This window comes from Trachypithecus francoisi, unplaced genomic scaffold, assembly GCF_009764315.1.
Source record: "Trachypithecus francoisi isolate TF-2019V2 unplaced genomic scaffold, Tfra_2.0 Lachesis_group8, whole genome shotgun sequence".
NCBI classification, from domain to species: Eukaryota; Metazoa; Chordata; class Mammalia; order Primates; family Cercopithecidae; genus Trachypithecus; species Trachypithecus francoisi.
Window position 1 is genome coordinate 98,258,514 of NW_022681473.1, and position 17,414 is coordinate 98,275,927.

At 40.0% G+C, this 17,414-nt stretch overlaps 1 protein-coding gene across 1 annotated transcript in view; it reads left to right on the plus strand.

Moving 5' to 3' along the window:
- Nucleotides 1-17,414, plus strand: part of CUL5 (cullin 5) — a 107,539-nt gene that overhangs the window by 55,272 nt on the left and 34,853 nt on the right. The window contains 3 exon segments of the mRNA XM_033207648.1: nt 13,990-14,083; nt 16,243-16,373; nt 17,289-17,396. Of these exon segments, the coding sequence (XP_033063539.1) occupies nt 13,990-14,083; nt 16,243-16,373; nt 17,289-17,396 (333 nt within the window).

Below are 17,414 nucleotides of genomic sequence, written 5' to 3' on the forward strand. Positions count from 1 at the left end.
ATATATAAGAAGATGGATTTAAAGTATATTTGGGAGGTATATCTAATAAGTTGTTCCTATTTTACAAATGAGGAAACAAATTCAGAAATGTACAGAAGGTTGCCCTCACACAGATAGGAAATGGTGAAGCTGGGTTTCAATTTAAGTCTAATCTAGATCCTGAGTTCTTAAAGATACTATTAAGCACTTTAGAATATATAAAGAAGAGACATACAGTTTGGTAAATTATTTGGGTATATGTATTGCACATCTATGTATATAATTAGCACTCTTGGTTGCAAAGGACAAAACCTATCTCAAAAAAAACAGGTGGGTCTATGGGTTCATGTAAAATTCCTCGTGGACAGTGCTAGGGTAAGACTAAAAGGAAGTAAATGTGGTTTCAGAAACTCGTGACTCTGCGAGAACTTTCTAGGTATGTGATGTGATACCATAAATATGATATATTTGGAGAAATTTTTCTTCTGGTCTGCTTTATTATCACTTAGAGTTGATAGGCATTTGCTTGAAGTGGAGACCATGAGAGCTGCCAGCCTATCCTTCCAGTTTGTTACCTAAGAGGTGATAAGAGTCTTCCTCCGCTGGTTTTAATTGACCCTACTTTAGCTGGTCCGGCTTGGATCAAGTGCGCAAACTTGGATCAACTGCTGTGTGTTTCTTTGCACACGTGTGTAAGCATGTTTTAAGTGCCAATATACATGTATTTGTAGTATGCATAATATAGTAGTACTCATCCAGAGGACAGCCGTTTCAGAAATTTTAGCTATTTGCAATTCAGGGGAGAAATCTATAAAGTAAATTAGGCTGTGCGTGAGGGCTCACACCTGTAATCCCAGCACTTTGGGAGGCTGAAGTGGGCGGATCACAAGGTCTGGAGTTTGAGACCAGTCTGGTCAACATGGTGAAACCCTGTCTTTACTAAAAAAAAAAATACAGGCCGGGCGCGGTGGCTCAAGCCTGTAATCCCAGCACTTTGGGAGGCCGAGACGGGCGGATCACGAGGTCAGGAGATCGAGACCATCCTGGCTAACACGGTGAAACCCCGTCTCTACTAAAAAAATACAAAAAACTAGCCGGGCGACGTGGCGGGCTCCTGTAGTCCCAGCTACTTGGGAGGCTGAGGCAGGAGAATGGCGTAAACCCAGGAGGCGGGGCTTGCAGTGAGCTGAGATCCGGCCACTGCACTCCAGCCTGGGCGGCAGAGCGAGACTCCGTCTCAAAAAAAAAAAAAAACAAAACAAAAAAATCAGTTGGGCCTGGTGGCATGCACCTGTAATCCCAGCTACTCAGGAGGCTGAAGCAGGAGAATTCCTTGAATCTAGGAGGCGGAGGTTGCAGTGAGCCAAGATCATGCCACTGCACTCCAGCCTAGGTGACAGAGCAAGACTCCGTCTCAAAAAAAAAAAAAAAAAAAAAAGTAAATTAGTCCAAGAGTTCTGAGCAGTTAAGTGTTGCATTAGATGTCTGAAGCCCTACTCTTACAGTTTTATTTTTACTTATAGGAGAGCCACTTAGACCCTACTTAGATCTGATTTTACATACAATTCTAATAAGCTTGGTTATCACTGGGTGGACCTATAGCAGATGAACAGGAATGTATTAGTAAAACAAGGTAATAGGCTTCCAAGCTGTGCTGCTGAACAGGCATATTGACAGCAAAAAGTAACAACAACCATAAGAAAAGAGCAAGAAAAAAAAATTGAGCCAAAATGCCTTTTTTGTTTTAAGAGACAGAGCCTCGCTATGTTGCCCAGGCTGGAGTGCAGTGGCTATTCACAGGTTTGATCAGAGTGCACTGCATCCTCAAATTCCTGGCCTTCAGTAATCTTCCCACCTCAGCCTCCTGAGTTGCTGGGGCTGTAGGCGCATGCAACCACACCCAGCTTTAAGCCAAGATGACTTAAAATTTGTGTTTGGTTTTTAGGTGATAGTCCTGCATACCTTAGTATTTCCTGGGGAAATTCAGGTAGTATTTACTACATACCCACAGTGTGTCAGGCAGTATGCTAGTTGGGGATAATAAGATAGACTTAGTCCCTATCCTCAGGATGACACTAGAATAAAATGGATTGTTTATACAATAGACGAATAGAAAAGTGAATTGGTACTGTAAGTCTTGATCACTTCAGAATGACCAGGGCACCGATAGGGAGGGAGTGTATTACAGTGGTTAGGGTCATACGTGTTGGAATTAGATGAAAATTTGAATCCCACAGATGTTATTTTACCAGCTGTCTGCATTTTGTCGTTATTCATCCTTTGTAGTCTCTCTTTTCCTAACTATAAAATGGAATAGGCCAGGCGCGGTGGCTTATGCCTGCAATCTCAGCACTTAGGGAGGCCAAGATGGGTGGATCATGAGGTCAGGAGTTCGAGACCAGTCTGGCCAACATGGTGAAACCCTGTCTCTACTAAAAAAAAATACAAAAAAATTAGTTGGGCGTGGTGGCATGCATCTGTAATCTCAGCTACTCAGGAGGCTGAGGCAGGAGAATCGCTTGAACCCGGGAGGTGGAGGTTGCAGTGAGGAGAGATCACACCATTGCACTCCAGCCTGGGCGACAGAGCTAGACTCTGTCTTAAAAAAAAAAAAAATTGAATAGTACCCTTTTGTATTAGCAGAATTAAATGAAATATGATATATTAAGCATTTAAGCACTGTGCCTGGCATGATAGCTTTTACTGTTAGGCACTGGTTCAGAGAAAACTACTTACTAATTCTAAGACAAGTAAAAACTGTTTTACCATCTGTGCAAAACGGATTTAAAAAGCCGAGTAGACAACTAGGTCACAAGTTACAAATTATTAACATTAAAATAAGCACTTATTAACCTTCAGTATTTCGGTATGTCAGGCATAGTATCCTCTCCACAGAGGAGGTCTAAAATTTTTAAAAAATTAAGTTTGGTGTTCAAAAAGGCAAGGTGATCCAGACTTTTGTAGTGCCACTAATCCTAATAGTACAGAAAGAATCTTAGTCAAACTAGAAAGGCCAGGAAATTAGTGACTGAATACATTACAGATATCCTTGTATGGTTAAGGGCCTGGTAATGATAGAGTAGAATCATAAAGTGGGGGAGCTCAAGATAATTTTTATTTCAACTCTTACTTCATAGCTGAGGCAAAGCAAACTGTTCCTTATACAGAGCTATATAACTAATGAAAATCAGAAATGCTTTTTTTCTAAATGAAATTTCAACGAGGTAGAAATAATTATGCAAATTGAATACTACTAAAAGAAGAATCTGGCTGGGCGCGGTGGCCCACGCCTGTAATCCCAGCATTTTGGGAGGCCGAGGCAGGTGGATCACCTGAGGTCAGGAGTTCGAGACCAGCCTGGCTAACATGGTGAAGCCCCGTTTCTACTAAAAATATAAAAAATTAGCCGGGCATGGTGGTGCGCGCCTGTAATCCCAGCTACTTGGGAGGCTGAGGCAGGAGAATTGCTTGAACCCAGGAGGCAGAGGTTGCAGTGAGATGGCACCATTGCACTCCAGCTTGGGCAACAAGAGCGAAACTGTCTCAAAAAAAAAAAAGAAGAATCTACCACCACGCTTCGTAGCCTACCTGTCTCACCTTTCATCTTTTTCATCTTCCAGACCTGTGAATTCATTCATTCAACAGGTACTTATTGGAGTGCCTGCTGTGTTTTATGGCAGGCATTATTTTTGAAGAGTTTATAGTCTTGCTATAGAGGAGGTTAAAACATCAAGCACATTGATAGTTAAAGTGTTTCACCTTGCAGACCTCTGGGGAGAGATTGCTATGGATTTAGAAGTTGTGCTCATCTCAGGCAAACATACAGGAGTTGATGGCATATGGCAAAAAGTTTTTTTCTTCACGGAATCTAGCAAAAGGAGACAGAAAGGGAATACAAGGTGAGAGAGATGGCTTATCACTATACTTTCCATTCAAGATGTATTTTCAAATAACAAGTTATATATTTAGGATCGACTATGTATATAGTAGTTTGGTAAATGGGAAGAAATACAAAAGAGGAATAAGATGATTTCTGTCCTTAAGAAACTGACTCTGTCGTTAGGACAAGACTCATTTGAAATAAGGAGAGAATTCTATCTAGCAATCTCCCTTCTTTTTGCCTAGGTAAAATAATTTTCTGAAGGATTTTTTAATATCTAGAAATCTATACCATAATTGTTCTCTTTATTTTTAAAAAGAGCTTTGTAATGAAAGTTTTAAAATATTTACACAAGTAGAGAAAATACTATAATGAACCCTACCCCCATACCCAGTCCTCCAGATTCAACAATTCTCATTATTTTGTCATACTTGTTTTGTTGATCCTTCTTTTTCTTTTTTCCTTTCTTTTCCAGTCCTCCCTATTTCCCTCCCCGTTTTGCCTCCCTTCCTTCCTGCATTCCTACGTTTAAAAATAAATTTATGATGTTGCTCATTTTTACTCCACTTACATTGTATTAGTCCATTTTCACACTGCTGTAAAGATACTACCTGAGACTGGGTAATTTATAAAGGAAAGAGATTTAGTTGACTCACAGTTCCACATGGCCTGGGAGTCCTCAGGAAACTGAATCATGGCGGAAGGCGAAGGGGAGGCAGAGCACATCTTACATGGCGGCAGGAGAGAGAGAGAGTGTGTTTGTGTGCAGGGGAAACTGCCACTTTTAAAACCATCAGATTTTGAGAATTCCCTCTCTTATCACAAGAACAGCATGAAGGAAAACCATGCTGATCCAGTCGCCTCCCACCAGGTCCCTCTCTCAACATGTGGGGATTACAATTCAAGATGAAATTTGGGTGGGGATACAGAGCCAAAGCATATTACAGTCTATATTATAACATAACCTGTATGCACTGTAGTATTACTAACTGGTTCTCTAATGATGACCATTTCATTGTTTATAGTTTATTTCTTATAAATAGTGCTTTCTGGAATATCCTTAAATACCTCTATCTTTTTAACATCCTTGTGTACACATCTTTTCTCACACTTGGCTTCCTCTTGGAGTCGAATCTCCTGGAAATTAGATAGCTGAAGTAAAAGTCCCTGAACCTTTTACAAATTGCTACACAATAAATACCAAACTGACTTTTAGGAATGTAGTCCATCAACTGTGTGCTTGTTTATCCATATCATCGCTGATCTGAGTTTTGTCTGTTGATCTTTACCAATCTCCCGGTATCATAGATTTTGCAATATTTTCTGTGTGCATTTAAAAATTAATGAATATTAATAATTATAAATATTAAACATTAATTATGTTTATAATAACTATAAATAATTATAAGTACATAAAATTATAATTATTTATTTTATAAATATAAAATAATTTTTAATTTTGTGCATACGTACGTGGTGTATGTAGTTGTATGTATTTATGGGTTACATGAGACATTTTGTTACGGGCATGCAACACATGATAATCACATCAGGGTAAATGGTATCCATCACCTCAAGCATTCATCCTTGTGTTATAGACAATCCAATTCTTTTAGTTATTTTTAAATGTACAATTAAATTATTTTTTACTAGAGTCACCCTGTTATGTTATCAAATACTATGTTTTATTCATCCTGGTTTTTTTTTTTGAGACAGAGTTTTGCTCTTGTTGCCCACCCAGGCTGGAGTGCTATGGTGTGATCTCGCCTCACCGCAACCTCCACCTCCCAGGTTCAAGTGATTCTCCTGCCTCACCCTCCCAAGTAGCTGGGATTGCAGGCATGCACCACCACGCCTGGCTAATTTTGTATTTTTAGTAGAGATGGGGTTTCTCCGTGTTGGTCAGGCTGCTCTCGAATTCCTGACCTCAGGCGATCCACCTGGCTCAGCCTCCCAAGGTGCGGGGATTACAGGTTTGAGCCGCTGCGCCCGACTATTCATTCTGTTTTTGTACCCATTAACCGTCCCTATTTCCCCACCACCACCTCACTACCCTACCCAGCATCTGGTAACTATCCTTTAGTCTCTATCTCCATGAGTTCAATTGTTTTAATTTTTAGCTCCCACAAATGAGTGAGATTGTGTGAAATTTGTCTTTCTGTGCCTGGTTTATTTCACCTAACACAGTGTTTTCCAGTTTCATCCGTGTTGTTGCAAATGACAGGATCTCATTCTTTTTTTATGGCTGAATAGTACTCCATTGTGTTTATTTACATTTTCATTCTCCATTTGTTGATGGACAGTAGGTTGCTTCCAGATCTTGATTATAAATAGTGCCGCAATAAACGTGGGAGTGCACATATCTCTTCCATATGCTCATTTCCTTTCTTTTTGGTATATAGCCAGCAGTGGGATTGCTGGATCATAAGGTAGCTCTGTATTAGTTTTTTGAGGAACCTCCAAACTGCTCCATAGTGCTTGTACTAATTTACATTCCCACCATCATTATACTAGGGTTCCCTTTTCTCCACATCCTCACCAATATTTGTTATTGCCTGTCTTATAGATAAAAGCTACTTTAACTGGGATGAGATGAGGTCTCATTGTAGGTAATATCATCTGCAAACAAGGGTAGTTTGACATCTTCCTTTCCAGTTTGGATGCTCTTTCTTTCTCTTGTCTGATTCCTCTAGCTACAACTTCCAGTATTATTTTGAATAAAATTGGTGATAGTGGGCATCCTTGTCATGTTTCTAATCTTAGAGGAAAGGTTTATAGTTTTTCTCCATTCAGTATGATACTAGCTATGGGTCTCTCATATGTGGCTTTTATTATGCTGAGGTATGTTCATTCTATACCCAGTGTTTTGAGGGTTTGTATCATCCAGGAATGTTGAGTTTTATCAGATGCTTTTTCAACATCAATTGAAATGAACATATGGTTTTTGTCTGCCATTCTGTTGATATGATGTATCACATTGATCAATTTGTGTATGTTGAATCATCCTTGCATCCGGGGATAAATCCCACTTGATCATGATGAATGATTTTTTTTAATGTGTTACTAAATTTGGTTCGCTAGGCTGGGCTCAGTGGCTCATGCCTGTAATCCCAGCACATTGGGAGGCCAAGGCGGGTGGATCACTTGAGGTCAGAAGTTCGAGACCAGCCTGGCCAACATGGTGAAACCCCATCTCTACTGCAAAAAATACAAAAATTAGCAGGCAAGGTGTCAGGTGCCTGTAATCCCAGCCACTCGGAGGCTAAGGCAGGAGAGTCACTTGAACTTGGGAGGTGGAGCTTGCAGTGAGTCAAGATAATGCCACTGCACTCTAGCCTGGGCAACAGAGTGATACTCTGTCTCAAAAAAACAAAAATTTGGTTTGCTAGTACTTTGTTGAGGATTTTTGCATCAATATTCATCAGTGATATTGGCCTGTAGTTTTCTTTTTTAAATGTGTCTTTGTCTGCTTTTGGTATCAGGGCAATACTGGCCTCATAGAATGAGTTTGGAAGTATTCCCTTTTCTATTTTCAGAACAGTTTGAGTAGAATTGATATTAGTTCTACTTTAAATATTTGGTAGGATTCAGCAGTGAAGCCATCAAGTGCCAGGCTTTTTTTTTGTTGGGAGAAATTTTATTATGGCTTCTATCTCATTATTATTGATCTATTCAAGTTTTGGGTTTCTTCATGGTTCAATCTTGGTAGGCTGGGTGTGTCTAGGAATTCACTCATTTCTTCTACATCTTCCAATTTATTGTCATACATACCTTTCCTAATAGTAGACACTAGTGATCCCTTGAATTTCTGTAGTATCAGTTGTAATGTCTCCTTTTTCATCTCTGATTTTATTTCTTTGGATCTTCTCTCTTTTTTTCTTAGTGAGTCTGGCTAAAGGTTTGTTGATTTTTTTGTTTATCTTTCCAAGAAACTAACTTTTTGTTTTGTTGATCTTTTATATTCTTTATTTTAATTTCATTTATTTATTGTCTGGTCTTCATTATTTCTCCTACTACTTTTGAGTTTGGTTTCCTCTTACTGTTTTAGTTCTTTAAGATTAATCATTAGATTGTTCACCTGAAGTTTTTCTCCTTTTTTGATGTAAGTGCTTATAGCTGTCAACTTCGCTCTTAGTACTGCTCTTCAGTCAGCTTGTGATGGATGCTGCCTGGCCTGGGACTAACCCTTCAGGGCAGTGGCTCCTCCCTGGTCCAGGGCAGGTCCAGAAATGCTATCCAAGAGCCAAGACCTGGAATCAGGAAGCCCGAGAGCCCACCTGGTGCTCTACACTCCTGTGGCTGAGCTGTTACCTAAGATGCAAGACGAAGTCCCCTTTATTTTTGCCTCTGCTTTTCTCAAGCAAAAGGAGTGTGTCACCATAGCCATCACAACTGGGAATGTGCTAGGTCTCACCTGAAGCCAGCATGTCTCAAAGGTTCACCCAAGGCCCATGGCATACTACCTGGTTGTTGCTGCTGGTTATTTAGGGCCCAAGGGCTCCTTAGTCAGCGGTGATGGATCCTACCAGGATTAGATTGTCCCCTTCAAGCCAGCAGGTTCCCCCTTCTGTCCCAGGGTGTGTCTAGAAATGTTGTCTGGGAGCTAGGACCTGGAATGATTCTGACCAATACCCTATCCTACTATGGCTGAGCTGGTATCCAAGATGTAAGACAAAATTCTCTTTACTCTTCCCTCTCCTCTCCTCAAGCAGAAGGAAGGGGTCTCTTTTGAAGTTACAAGCTGTGCTGCCTGGGGTTGGGGGAGGGTTGGTACAAGCACTCCCTTAGCTGCACTGGCTGGTGTCTCAGTAAGTTGTATGCATCTGAGCCCATCTCAGCCCTAGGGTTTGCCTAGAAGGTACAGACAGTCCTTGTGGCCTAGACTGCCTTTCAAGTTTATTTGGAGCCCCAGAGCCCTTTAGCCTACAGTGTGAGGCTTGCTAGGACTCAAGTCCTCACTGCTGGAATGGGCGATTCCCCTCTGTCTAGGGCTGGTCTAAATGCTCCCTCCATGGGCATGTGTCAGCTGAGTTCAGCCTACTTTTGCTTTCTGCTGTGAAAGGGTGGCAGTGAGTTCAATGCAGTATCTCACAGTCGCTGCTGTCTCCCTCTCCCAAGCACACAGATTCTCGGTGCCATACGGATGGTGCTGGGGGATGAGGGAGGGGTAGCACTGGCGATTCAAGACTATCTTTCCTACCCTCTTCAGTGCCTCTTTCAGTGGTATGAAGTTAAAACCGTGTGCTATGACTGCTCACCTGATTTTTGGTTCTTATGAAGGTGTTTTTGTGTGTGTAGATAGTTGTTAAATTTGGTGTTCCTGCAGGAGGAATGATCGGTGGAGGCTTCTATTTGGCCATCTTGCTCCACTCCTCTATGTTTTATTATTTTTTTTTTAGAAAGAGGGTCTCACTATGTTGCCCAGCCTGGCCTGCATATTTATTCTTATTACTGACCATTTGTATTTATTCTTTTGTGAATTCAGGATAATCTTTCGTAAACATCACTTTCATTGTTTTACTTTTCTATTCAAAAACTGGAGTACTGGTCGGGCACAGTGGCTCACGCCTGTAATCTCAGCACTTTGGGAGGCTGAGGAAGGCTGATCACAAGGTCAGGAGATTGAGACTATCCTGGCTAACACGATGAAACCCCGTCTCTACTAAAAATACAAAAACAGATTTAGCCGGGTGTGGTGATAGGCGCCTGTTGTCCCAGCTTCTCCGGAGGCTGAGATGGGAGAGTGGGGTGAACCTGGGAGGCGGGGCTTGCAATGAACCAAGATCATGCCACTGCACTCCAGCCTGGGTGACAGAGTGAGAGTCCTTCTCAAAAACAAAAAAAAAACCCCAGAGTATCATTATTTCATACCCCTGATTTTTAAGACCCTTCATAATTTGACCCTAACCTATTTTTCTAACTTAATATGGTTCAGCAAGAGTCACTCTACTCCAATAAGAAATATTTTCTTATTCATATAACTCAAAAAAGTAACTCAGATCGTCTAGCCTTCATCAGTTTCTTCCTATTTGAATTCCCACAGTAACTATTGTTTCTACCACTAGGTTTAGTAGCAAATTATAGACTGCCTTGTATTTTTTATCAAGTACCAGCTGTGTGCCAGGACACAGCACAGTCTGTATAGCTGTGGACAGAGCACAGTCTTTGTCCTTAAGTTTATAGTATCGTAATGATGCGTTTTCCAGTTATTTGCTTATTAGTGAAGTTGATCTTCTTTTCATACACGTCTGTACGTATGAACCACACACACGTTTTTAGGTATATAGTTTATGGGTTCCCAGCTGGATTGTAAGATCATAGAGGGCATGAACCATGTTTTATGCTTCTCTATTCCTTAAAACACATAACTCAGTTCTGAGCATGTAGCCATTACTAAGTATGTACATGCTCTACTTCTGTAGTAAGAAAAGTTGGAGGCTATGGAGATACATACCTGGCCTTAAATTGTAACTCAAGACCTTATGAACCAACTGTGCAACGTTTGCAAGTTATGTAGCTACTCTCAGTCTATGTCCTCATAAAGTAAGTATCTGCCTCATGAGGTTGCCATGTGGGTTAAATAATATCTATATGTAAAGCATTTAGCATAATGCCTGGTACAAAGTAAGTGCTCATTAAAAGATACCTGTTATAATAATTTGTTTAACCTCTCAAGCTAGAAACGGATTCAACAACCTTTTATTTCCCTAATCCCTTTCATTTAAGCATTTACCAAATTTTTCTCAGTTTACTCTAATTATGTTGTCAATTTAGCTTCTCCTTTTAATCCTAGTTGTAACCCACAGTAAGAAATACATTTTATATTATGGCTTAGAATATACTGTTTATTTGTACATATCTGAAACAAAAGTCTTATGAAATAATATTCATTGTTACAATGTGTGATACACTCTGATATTTTTTGTTCTATCTTGTGTACTTTAAAAAAAAAAAAAACCTGGTCACAGTCATTAAAACTGATTTCACAACATATAGTCTGAAACACACTGGGGATTTTTAGAATCTGCAAAATTTCAGCTACCGCTGAACAGGGTAATGTTCAAGTGAAAGTTTTCAATGAAATAGAAAACGCAGAGCTTAGAGTTTACTAAGATTCCACTTTGTCTTTGTCCTCTGTTAGTTATATAGTTAGATTTACCTATGCTCAATCTGGTTTCAATGCTGAAGGTGGAAGTGTTTAGTTGGGCCTATTCCAGCGATGTTATAGAATAAGATACTCAGCAGTTGGGGCAGAGATTTCCACCTTGCAAGGCAAGAGTTTCTTTACCACTTTATATGTGTATTCTTTTTTTTTTGTCTCTTTTGAGACGGAGTTTCGCTCTTGTTGCCCAGGCTGGAGTGCAGTGGCACGATCTCAGCTCAGTGCAATCTCCACCTCCCAGGTTCAAGCAATTCTTCTGTCTCAGCCTCCCGAGTAGCTGGGATTACAGGCGCCCACCATGCCTGGCTAATTTTTAGTAGAGACGGGATTTCTCCATGTTGGTCAGGCTGGTCTTGAACTCTGACCTCAGGTGATCTGCCCGCCTTGGCCTCCCAAAGTGCTGGGATTATAGTCCGAGAGCCACCACTCCCAACCATGTGTGTTACTTTCTTAGTACAGAAATATACATGGATATGTGCATTTAAAAGTCATCAGCATCATTCTTGTAGATGAGCCTGAAAAAAACCTTTTTTGTTTTATTTTATTTTATTTTATTATTATTATTTTTTGCGACAATCTTGCTCTGTCGCCCAGACTACACTGCAGTGACACGATCAAGGCTCACTGCAGCTTTGACCTCCCGGGCTTAAGTGATCCTCCCACCTCAGCCCCCCAACTCGCAGGGACCACAGAAAATTCTTTATTTGGAAAATTTTAAGCATTTTTACAATGTAGGAAGAACAGTATAATGAATCCCCATTACCTAAATTCAACTTTAGTAGTTATCAACATTGTGTCAATTCCAAAGGAATTTTTAGTAAAAAATTCTTAAGGGACACAAAATTCTGTCCCTTAATTTACAGATAGATGATCTCTGTTTTTCAGAAGAGATATAGCAGCCTTATTGTACTTAGCTTTAGTCCTCACAACCTATTAATTTCATCCGATCCCCAAAAGAGAAGTAAATAATTACATGACATGAGGGAGCAGGGATGAACATGATTTCTTCTGCCTCATTTAGATTTTCCTGATGGCCTCCTAGAGCACTAGACCCTGGCTGTCTTACCTGAAATAGTTCAACAGCCTCATTACCATATCCCAACCACCCACTCCTTAACACCTGCCTTACTACCATTACACTGATCTTTAATAATGACTTGAGGAGAAGAGAATCTCATTGTGGGCCGGGCGCGGTGGCTCAAGCCTGTAATCCCAGCACTTTGGGAGGCCGAGACGGGTGGATCACGAGGTCAGGAGATCGAGACCATCCTGGCTAACATGGTGAAACCCCGTCTCTACTAAAAAAATACAAAAAATTAGCCGGGCGAGGTGGCGGGCGCCTGTAGTCCCAGCTACTCGGGAGGCTGAGGCGAGAGAATGGCATAAACCCGGGAGGCGGAGCTTGCAGTGAGCTGAGATCCGGCCACTGCACTTCAGCCTGGGCGACCTGTCTCAAAAAAAAAAAGAGAGAATCTCATTGTGTTTATCAACTCTGTTTAAAACTTCCTTGGGGCCAGGCCTGATGGTTCACACCTGTAATCCCACACTTTGGGAGGCTGACAGGGGGATCATTTGAGACCAGGAGTTTGTGACCAGCCTGGGGAACATAGCAATACATCATCTCTACAAAAAAGTTTAAAAAGTTAACCAGACATGATAGTACATGCCTGTAGTCCTAGCTACTCGAGAGGCTGAGGTGGGAGGATCACTTGAGCCCAGGAGTTCAAGGCTGTAGTGAAGTATGATGGTAGCTATGTAGTAATGCCACTGTACTCCAGCTTGGGCAGCAGAGCAAGATTCTTTCTCTTAAACAAACAAAAAAACCTTACTTTGTTCTTCCTTCCCTACCTATAAAATAAAACCCCAAATCATAGGTTTTCATTCATAATCTGGTTGCAGCCTATCTTTCTAGCCTTCTCTTCCACTATCTATCCCTTCTCTACCATTTTAAGCTTCCTGGTATTCCTAGAATACGTAACACATTTTAGGGCTTATACTTATTTTACAGGATCCCATTTAGATATCAACTTGTGGATGAGGCCATTTTAACTACCCTAGAAAAAAGTAGTTTCTAAGTTTGTTTTTATTTTATGTGTGTTTGTGTATGTGTGTGATACCACTTAACTGAGTTATACTTAGTTAGCAGTGTAGGTTTACTGCCCTCCTCACTCTCAGTTAGACAGTGTTCTCTTCGAGAGCCGGAATTATATCTTATTCTTGTCTCCTAAATACTTCTTTGGTGCCTGCATGTAGTAGGCATCCAATAATGGTTTGTTGAATGAATGTATTCACACTTCTAGAATTTTACAACCTAATTCTTTTTTTTTTTTTTTTTTTTGAGACGGAGTCTCGCTCTGCCACCCAGGCTGGAGTGCAGTGGCCGGATCTCAGCTCACTGCAAGCTCCGCCTCCCGGGTTTACGCCATTCTCCTGCCTCAGCCTCCCGAGTAGCTGGGACTACAGGCGCCCGCCTCGTCGCCCGGCTAGTTTTGTTTTGTATTTTTAGGTAGAGACAGGGTTTCACCGTATTAGCCAGGATGGTCTCGATCTCCTGACCTCGTGATCCGCCCGTCTCAGCCTCCCAAAGTGCTGGGATTACAGGCTTGAGCCACCACACCCGGTCTATAACCTAATTCTAAAACAAGTTCTCTCCAGACAGGAAGAGTTAATCAAAGTTTGGGTTTGTATATTTTTATCTTGTATATTTTTCTCTCCTCTCCTTGAGGACTTTTGTTAAAATGTCTAAAGAGAGTCTAGTTCTATAGTTTTTTTCTTTAGGGGAAAATATACTTTGGTAAACTAGTATAGCATATCCATCTTCAATAATCCTGTAGTAAAGGTAAGTGAAATCTACTTTCAGTATAATTATTTTTTTCTATTGGACAATATTGTTTTATTTTGTGATTTGAAATAGATTTGTGCTATACAGCCTATATAGTAGCCTTGACTAATTTTTGATATATTTCAGCTCATGGAATGCTGTGTAAATGCCCTGGTGACATCATTTAAAGAGACTATCTTAGCTGAGTGCCAAGGCATGATCAAGAGAAATGAAACTGAAAGTAGGTAAAACATCACATAAAGTTATCATAATCTTCTAAGAGGGTATCTTTGAAACAAATTACTTAGTAAGTTGCTCTTAGATAATTCTTTTCCACGTAGGTGTATGTGGAACTGTTAGAGTGAACTGTACTTAAGGAAATAGATAAAATATTTAACACAGAGGCACTGCTAAAGAGTATATAAACTTAAATTTTAAACATTTTCCCTCTTAGCTATCGACATCTGTGTATGTGTATGGTGAATTTCTACTTTTTTCTGAAAAGCAAGACACTGCTTTTAAAGGCCAACTTAAACTGGAAACATATGTTATAGATTAGAACCAGGTATTTGACTTTTGTGTGGAACCTTGTGATGAATCTTTTTAGAAAGTAATAAAACACTCCATGTTAATAGTCTTCATCTCTATCCCCAAAAATACTTTTACGATTTCTAAAGGATTTTTTTATTGCTTCAATGTTTTCTTAAAAAGATATGTTTTGAGAGGTAGCAAGTATATAACAAACTAAAGAAACAAAAATTGCACATATACCTACTACCGTGGTAAAACTGCTTTTAACATTTTTTTTGCTTTTGTTTTTTAAATAACCTCTGCTGAGTTTCCAGATTTTATTGTATTTAACTGCAAGGTCGTCCTATTTAATCTCTAGTTACATTTAAAGTACATATTTCAATTCACTTAAGTTCATACACTTTTTAGGAGTAATTCAGTAGTAAAAAGCAAGCTGCTTTATTGGCATAAACAAAATATTTGTATTCTTTGTGCCAGTCTAATTAGAGTTATGTCTGATCTATGTTGCACTTTTTTCAAAAGGTTTTTTTTAGTGGTAATCAGTACTGTGAGTTAGGGTTTCTGTGAAGGTCAATAAAATGGCATAACATGAAAAAGTGCTTTGTAAATTGAAAAATTCTTTATGGATACAGTTTTATATTCTAATCTCTAATACAGTTGCTTTCATAATTATTACTCATGTTATTTTTTACCTTTTGATGATGTGGCTGTATATTTAATATTACATCTACCTTATGAAATATACTAATCTTGTGTGTAAATAAATATTCCTTTGCATTGAAAATGGAATGACTCACCTTTTCTTTTGAGATTGGGTCTCGCCGTGTTGCCCAAGCTGGAATGCTGTGGCACCATCACAACTCGTTATAGCCTTGACCTCCTGGGCTCAAGTGATCCTCCCACCTCCCAGCCTCCTGAGTAACTGGGACTACAGCCGTGTACCACCATGTCTGGCTAATTTTTGTATTTTTTATAGAGTCAGAGCCTCACCATGTTGCCCAGGCTGATGTCCCCTGCGTCTGGCTAAATGAGCTTTTAAAGAAAGGAGTTGGGTTTTGCAGTATTTGATCACTTTTTTTATTTTTATTTTTTGAGACTGTCTTGCCCTGTCACCCAGTCTGAGTGCAATGGTGCAATCATGGCTCACTGCAGCCACAGCCTCCTGGGCTTAGGCAGTCCTCACACTTCAGCCTCCCAAGTATCTGGGATCAAAGACATGCACACCACACCCAGCTAATATTGTTTGTTTTGTTTGTGTGTGTGTGTGTGTGTGTGTGTGTGTGTGTGTGTATAGAGTGATGGGTTTTGCCATGTTGCCCTGGCTGGTCTTTTTAACTCCTGGGCTCAAATGATCTTCCCACCTTGGCCTCCCGAAGTGCTGGAATTAAAGTGTGAACCACCACACCCAGTCTGATCACTTTTAATTTGATTTTTTTTAAAATGTAATTTTTAGACCAAGTGCAGTGGCTCACACCTATGATCCCAGCACTTTGAGAGACCAAGGTGAGAGGATTGTGTGAGCCCCGAAGTTTGAGACCAGCTTGGACAACATTGGGAGATGCTATCTCTACAAAATTACAAAAAACATTAGCCAGTGGTCCCAGCTACTCAGGAGGCTGAGGTGGGAGAATTGCTTGGGCCCAAGAGGTCGAGGCCGTGGTGAGCCACGATCGAACCACTGTACCCAGCTTGGGTGACAGAGTGAGTGGGACCCTATCTCAAAAACAAAAACAGCAACAAAAAAAAAACTACTCCTAATTACATTGTATCCACAGAATACTGTTAACATTACAAACTTTTAACTAATGTTTCTCTAAATTCTTATTCTAGTAAATGAAATGATTACATGAATGTGTTCTGTCCTTCCAGAGTTACATTTAATGTTTTCATTGATGGACAAAGTTCCTAATGGTATAGAGCCAATGTTGAAAGACTTGGAGGAACATATCATTAGTGCTGGCCTGGCAGATATGGTAGCAGCTGCTGAAACTATTACTACTGTAAGTTTTTTTTTAATGGCAATGATAGATATATATCAAGGCTATTTTTTAAATGCAGGATTGTATAGTAAGTGGTTACCAGAGGCTGGGGGTTAGGGGACCAGAAGAGGTTGGTTAGTGGGGTATAAAGTTATAGTTCAATAGGAGGAATAAGTTTTGGTGTTCTGTGACCCAGCAGGGTAGCTGTAGCAAGTAGCAATGTAGTGTATATTTCAAGAAAGTTAGAAGAGATTTTTTATGTTGTTACCACAAAGAAATTATAAATATTTGAAGTGATGGATATGGTAGTTACCCCAATTTGATCATTATACTGTATATACATGCATTGAAATATAACATTGTACCTCATAATATGTACAGTTATGTGTTGATTACAAATAAGAACATTAAATTTTTAAAATGCAGAATTGAAAATTGATACTATTTTCTCAGTAAAACAGGGGGCCGGGCGCGGTGGCTCACGCCTGTAATCCCAGCACTTTGGGAGGCCGAAGCAGGCAGATCACAAGGTCAAGAGATCGAGACCATCCTGGCTAACATAGTGAAACCCCGTCTCTACTAAAAATACAAAAAAATAACCAGGCGTGGTGGCTGGGCGCCTGTAGACCTAGCTACTCGGGAGGCTGAGGTAGGAGAATGGCGTGAACCCGGGAGGCAGAGCTTGCAGTGAGCCGAGATGGCGCCCCTGTACTCCAGCCTGGGCGACAGAGCAGACCGCGTCTCAAAAAAAACACAAAGGAAGAAAGAAAAAAAAAGAAGTGGCAAAACAGTAATATTGGACCACCTTTTAGTTTTATTTTTAAGAAAAAATATCCCCAGTTTTAAATGAGTTTTATTAAAATTATGTTTATATTTTCTCATTTTTTTGGTGTTCTTTTTCTTTCAAAAACTTAATATAAAAACTTTTGTTTCTAGGACTCTGAGAAATATGTTGAGCAGTTACTTACACTATTTAATAGATTTAGTAAACTCGTCAAAGAAGCTTTTCAAGATGATCCACGATTTCTTACTGCAAGAGATAAGGTATATATTCCTGTATAT